The sequence below is a fragment of the Perkinsus marinus genome (assembly GCF_000006405.1).
Source record: "Perkinsus marinus ATCC 50983 genomic scaffold scf_1104296975926, whole genome shotgun sequence".
NCBI classification, from domain to species: Eukaryota; Perkinsozoa; order Perkinsida; family Perkinsidae; genus Perkinsus; species Perkinsus marinus.
The window spans coordinates 60,345-67,152 of NW_003200605.1; the positions used below are offsets into that span (position 1 = coordinate 60,345).

The window sequence follows — 6,808 nt, forward strand, 5'->3', positions numbered from 1 at the left end:
GTGAAAAATATATTTCACGATTACTGCATATCACTGCGAAAGTCGGCTTTTTTCGCAGAGTATTACGCCACTTCACGTAAAAAATAAAAAAAGTGAATAAAGAAAAATACGTAAAAAATCTTGAAGAATTACATCGGGGAAAAATATAATTTCCATAATTTTCCCAATGCTTTCGAAGCAATAACAATTTCATTTTCACCGAACCAGAAACCACCTATATATGTGATTCGTGTTTTATGGTCCTTTTTTTCCGTCGATAAAAACTAGAGTATGAAAACATGGATAAAACAAGAAAAAAAACGGAAAAAATGGAAAAAAATGGAAAAAAACGGAAAAGGTGAGAAAAAATAAAAACGAAAATCGGGTGAAACTCCGTTGATGCTATATACCGACTTACACGAGGCTTTCAAAAAAGTGGCCTATTCGAATCGGCTATTTTCGATACCACGCCATCGTCCCAAAACTAATAAACGCAACAACTCCACCAAAAATAACAACAACAATTCGCGATATGTTCATTCATGTCTTCTCTCCGTCATCATCACTAAACTAACAACAGCAAAAACTTTGCGAAAATTCCGAATTTTTTCCCAAAATTTTCCCACCTCTGCATAATTAGCCCCCGGAATTTCCCTCAAAATATTCCTCTCCCACTCGCCGAGCTCCTCAACGCTCCCCTTAGCCGCTTGCTGTTCAGCCAGCCGGTCAACTTCCCGAAACGGTAATCTAAATATTCCAAAAATTACAGAAAAAAATCAGGAAAATTTAATTATGCATGGGAAAATTCCTCCACGAAAAAAATTTTCGTCAATTTTTTCACTACCTTTTCTGAACCAAATCTGGCCGCTCAGCTCGAAATGATTCCCAACAGACGCTATTGAGAGGAGCCGTACGCGGATACATACCACGAATCTGAAAATATTATGGAAAAAAATTTCGGAAAATTTTCCGAAATAAAAAAATTCCCAGCCTTACAAATCCTGCTCCAGGAATTAAGCCTCCTTCTTTGAAAAATCCGACAGAAAACCTGCGGGAAAAAGAATAAAAAAATCCCACCAAAAAAACTCGCGAAAATTCAAGTCGATTCTGATTAACCACTCCAAATTCACTCCAAAAACTATCGGAAAAAAATCTTCACTGTGCGCAAAAAAGACGTCAATTTTCCAGAACGAAAATTTTCAGGAATTCCCAGTAGAGCAATTCCATTCACCACGAATGGAACTTCGCGAAAAACGAAAAAACCTTTCAAACTCATTTCCGATCAAAATTGCATATACTAGAAATTTTCCGAAACTCTTTTTCACCAAATAAAAAAATTCTTAACTTTCCGGCATTTTCCAAATCTTTACAATTTTTCCTATCACAATTCTATTCTCAACACACAAGCCATTATTATTGTTCTCCCCTCAGCTGAGCTCAAGAGTTTCCTCACAAATCATACAAGTTTACACCTACATTCGTGTAAAAATATACAAAAACCAACAAAAACTCCCCAAAATTTTCTCACAATTTTCATATTGTCAAATTTTCCCACAAAAATTGGACTGTGCGACGACACTTTCGGACCTATTCTGAATCCTGACAAACACCAACCTAGGATACCTTCATAACGATCGCTGCATGACAGACTACGACGTACAAAACCAATATTCGCTTTCCTCAGCTGATCATACGAACTCGGGTAAAATTTTACAAAAATTTTACAAAAAATTCCCAAAATTTTCCTACTCTGGGTGTTTATATGTCTTATCCCCTTCGCATCGCATCCCCAGTCCATTCCTCTTTTCCTCCACTGTTAATACTCTAGCCCGTTCACTACACACAACAACGACAACAACCATTTGTGCATGCGTGCTAATCAGTAAATCACCCAGAAACCTATAATATTCCCGGCGAAAAACTCATTTTAAATTTTCCACGTATAGTTCTATGATCATTTTCCCCATTGTTATCAAATTTTGAAGAGTGTTATCTTCCAAAGCTGAATGGATTCCTGATTCTCAACGAGCCACCACTCTAGTAAACTTAACTATACAGTAGAGCTGGGCTTGAAGGTCTCCAGTCCGAATTTTTACCCAAAAATAATGTTGTTCGTGTATATGTTATCAGGGACATACCACATTGACATTTCCTACGGAGAGCCGTCCCTTCAGCTCCCGAATGGTTCTAAAGCCGAGTTAAGACTCGCGCTGAATAATTCGTACGCACGCACACTCGAAATGATTCGAGTTGCAGTATATAACTCCACTACAACAACAACAACAACAACAACAACAACAACAACAACAACAACAACAACAACAACAACAACAACTACTACTACTACTACTACTACTACTACTACTACTACTAATACTACTACTACTACTACCACTACTACTACTACTACTACTACTACTACTACTACTACCACTACTACTACCACTACCCTATTATCTCCTCCAAGGCGACTTCCCTAGCGGGTCGCCGCGCCCTCGAAAAGCCCGCATTTTTACCCTCGTCCATCACAATCCGAATGCCCCTTGGGAGATCATCATGTTCAATCTGATAAAAAAACCATAAAATTTTTTTCATCATACCATCGTGTTTTACCCTGCACGCTGTTTGACGTAAATGAACTTTTTCCGATCGTTTTGGTACCATTCGAACAACCGGACTGATCCTCCTCACCTCAGCAGATGATTTTTTTTCTCCAGAAATCTTACAAAAAATTACCGCACTTCACTTCAAGTAGTTCTCACTTTGAATATCCGTTTACTCGGACGCCAAGAAAATTCCCGAGAGGCTTCAACTGGGCCGAAGCGCTTCACCCCTCCAGCAAGAACAAGTCCGTTAATGTCGGAAAAATATCTGAGCCGGAAAATCCAAAATTTTGGTGACGAAAATAGGAAAAATATAAATAGAAAATTGAAAGAAAAATATTCTCGACGAGATCATCACCGTGTAAGTTTTACAATAAAATTTTGCACAAAACGCCGGTAGCCTTGCCAAAAAAGAATTTCATTTCCGGGAAAACTGAAAATTTTCAAAAAATTCTAAATTTTCCGGAAAAAAGCAAAGCACCTGTCCATCCCAAGTCGTGTGAAGCTGTCCTGCTCTCCAGACCGGCACACTGTTGGTATTATTTTTCGGCTATCTGAACTATCAATAATACCACATCTCGCACAACTGTCTCTTGAATGCACTACTGTTCTTGCCAGTGTTGCGGTCCATCCACTTCGCTGGTCGCGAACCTTGCCACTCCGGGTGATTCTCCACGGGCATTACGGAAATGCTCAACAAGAGAGGAAAAAAGAGGGAAGTAACTATTGAGGGTAGCCAACGATGAGATCAGCATTTGATCATTTCTCGGAAGAGGAAAAATTGCATTCTTCTTTAACACCATCACAGGGCTAGCCCACATCTTGAGAAAATCTACATAGCATAGATAGAAAGCACTTGGGAGTATTGATGAACTAAACTAGTAAGGAATAAATGGAAATGTTTACTAGAGTTCGTTTTACTACAGTGCGAAGGTTAGTCAGTATGACTTTCCTAAGTAGATCAAGGTATGTCCGATATTACGATACACTATATCGCAATACGCCCGAGTGCATTTGGGCTCGCCGACGTACCGTGAAACGGTCCATTGTAGGTTGCATAAACAAAATGTTCGCAACCCTGCCGTCCGTCCTTAGCAGTAGCTCCGTGACAGTCATCATCAAAGAGAAGGAGACAACTCGCGTTTTCTCAGGAAAAGAAGAGAAACCACAGTATCGCTCGCCCACTGGTTTTCACCGATTTCGAAATTTTCAAAAGTGGTACTAAAAACTGCGGTTCTGGAGACGACTTCAGAAACGCGGAGGAGCATTTCTTAACACGTTCAGAAGTGAAAAAATTCATGATAAAAATAATAAAAAAATTCACGTTCAGAAGTGACTCCCCAGAGTCGGTTCTCTAAACAAGATTTTTCAAAATAGATTCTCGAGTGGATTTTGAATCTCAGAATCGACTTATCGAGCAGCACGTCAGCCGATGATGCCACTGTAAATGTTGACTTCGATAGTGTAGAGCAAATGCTTCTTATTCAGCGTGCTTTCATCACCATTCTCTTTAGTTCCGTTAAGTTTTTATATGTCTTCTACTGTGGAAGGGCGAGTCATCGCGAATTCGCCACCTGGGTGTTTATCACAGGTAAGCTCCTTACGGACTGTCAACACCCTGGTCTGCTATTCGTGTAATATTCATATTACCTCCTCGCCGTGGAGTTGTCGATCCACGACTTAGGTCATCAGCAGTGTTTTATATCCTCATCAGGTTTTGGCGGATTTGTCAGTGATTTCCCCCACAGAAGTAGCCACCAACAACGCCGCTATTCAAGAGTAAACTCGGCTGTTCGTCTTATCCCGATTCTTCGTATAGTAGATTGATCTTTATTTGATTTTCGTATTAGTATACGAAGTAACTCGATTTCGGAACTGCTTCTCGGAAGATCCTAGTAGCGGCTAGTAGTAGATCATGACACGCTTTCTAAGATTTTTATACACCCTCTTGAGCTACAGAGGATGACAGTGTGGAAAAGTATGCGCATGCTCAACTGCATGTGTTGGTAACTATGTACAAATTCTGAGGAAATTTTGGGAATTTCTTTACATTATGGTTCCTATACATGTCTACCCGGATTCGTATGTAAAATCCTAGAATTTGTGAGGAAACTCCTCAACACACTGAGGACCTCACCGGGTGTCGTCGCAGGTATTGTGAGAGCATCGGTATGGTCGTGACGTCCTCTATTGATGCAAATGGGCAAATAACGAAAGTGAGCTCCTTGTGTGATCATTGCGAGTTGATAGTAAAAATTGGTCTCAGACTTTGAGGTATATAATTTGGATCTTCAAAGCTGAGTTTTAGGCCGCTGATATTATGAAATTGCTTAAGAGCTTGTAATCTAACGCCACTAAAGGTTGAATTCAGCCTATTGTTTGAAAACAGTAGTATTCATTCGCTCGATGAACTGAGTGTCACCCATTTTCTACAATACTATCGAAGCCTCCGATAGTGTCATGGAACTGGGAATAAACGTGTTCTGATTCAACACTTGATCTTCATGTTGAAGATGGTCCGCAGTGGACGGGACAGAGAAGCTCTGTGCAATGCGAGGAAGGGATAGATGATAAATTGTGGGAAAGGGGGAGTTATCTCGGACAAGAAGCAGATGTTCTCAGGGCACTTCTAGAGATGCCATCATGGCACTCCCACGATGTTTGTCGACTCGGTCGCTTTAGCAGGTTCCACTTTCCCGCCACTTAGTCAGGCCTCATGAACCATGAGGTGCATTCCGTACAAATGCAATAGGTAGGCACTGCTACTCAGTGTTCCTCGAAAAAGATGAGAGGAGGATTGACCCTCGAATCCAGGGAGTCCGAAGATAGGAGAATCTCTCAAGAATACGCCCTAACGGAGAACATGGGTGTCTGAGACTTCAACATATAGCCGATAGGACGAGAAGTTACTGAAGCGAGATTCGTGATGGGATAGCGCAAGCTCATCGGCCATAGGACAGTGACTGTGCTGAAATCAGAGAGCTCGGTGGCGAGCTGGGGATCTCCGTCATGACTAAGCGTCTTCCGAGCGGGTTATGTATCCAAGACGCTACATGATATCCCCAGCTTTGGTTGAAACTGGGGATGCTCATTTCTTCCATGAGCACTTTTGCATTGAATTTTACAAGTTCGAATGTAGCGAAGGCCTGTGCTATGTGGCGCACCAGGCAGTGGGAAAACCTACATCTTCACAATAATCGCTGTGTACTGCCGCAGTTGAGGGTTTGAGACCATGCTCACTGCCATCTCCAGTGAACGAGCGACTCACTAGGCGGCAGACACTTGCACAAGCTATTCCCATTGCCCGTGAAGCGTGGACTTGATCCACTCTGTACTTGCGGAGGAAAGGTGTTATCGTATGGTTACCCACTCCTTGTATTTTACGGCCTTGAGGATATTGACTATGTATAAGGTTCTCTTTTATAGAACTTCACACATATATTATAAGTCGGTCATGCCGTGGTTGGTGATGCCGAAGTAGATGGACTACGTACCTTACTGTGGACCAAGCACGCTGACTTAGGCTATATTTCAACAGTATTAGAACCACCGTGCTGGATGAATGCCGATCGTTTTGCTGTGCGACTATGGACTCGATCTCAGAGATAGAGCTCTGAGGACTCATTCAAGATCTCTCACATCTGAGGGCGTTGATATTATCTATTTGTTTCCAACCAGAACTCGTGTTGTTGGATATGGTGGGCAACAGGCGTGATCGGTAGCCTCAGTGGAACTGCCTTGTCGGTTCTTGCGAGATACCAACAATCCGATACCAACACCCTTTTGCCAAGCCTATATTTGGAGTCAATTTCCGACCGATTTGGTTTTGAATCTCCGCCTTTCCAGGTGCTCATCTGTCGGCAGAGTCGTCAACAGGACTCTCGTGAACAATACCTGGACATTACAGGGAGAAAGCGATGTGAGGTTTTACTGTGATGGAGTAACTTCATGTTCGAATTTCCAGTTTGTGTTGTTCCGCGCTTATCGACTATTCCTCTTCTAGGTGTGATTAGTTGGGGATCTATTCCTGCGGTCGTGTCGGTGGAAGAATGCCCCGGCGTAAGCTTACATCGGCACTGTTGAGATAACTATTGAAATTCAGAATGACAATACCGATGCGAGTTTAAGAGTCGTGGCGGATGAGATTCTCGAATCACTTGATGGAGATGATGCTACTAGTGGAGCTTGGATCAAGTAGGATTTTCAATTCAGCTCGGACCCTCTAG

At 41.9% G+C, this 6,808-nt stretch overlaps 1 protein-coding gene across 1 annotated transcript in view; it reads right to left on the minus strand.

Moving 5' to 3' along the window:
• Pmar_PMAR004447 (hypothetical protein) overlaps positions 1-2,505 on the minus strand; it is a gene marked incomplete at both ends in the record, with an annotated part of 5,591 nt that extends 3,086 nt beyond the window's left edge. Inside the window, 5 exons of the mRNA XM_002764947.1 lie at positions 606-726; positions 824-912; positions 976-1,027; positions 1,729-1,815; positions 2,429-2,505. Coding sequence (XP_002764993.1) covers positions 606-726; positions 824-912; positions 976-1,027; positions 1,729-1,815; positions 2,429-2,505 — 426 coding nt within the window. The remainder of the gene's footprint in view (positions 1-605; positions 727-823; positions 913-975; positions 1,028-1,728; positions 1,816-2,428) is intronic.
• Positions 2,506-6,808: the final 4,303 nt, after the last annotated feature.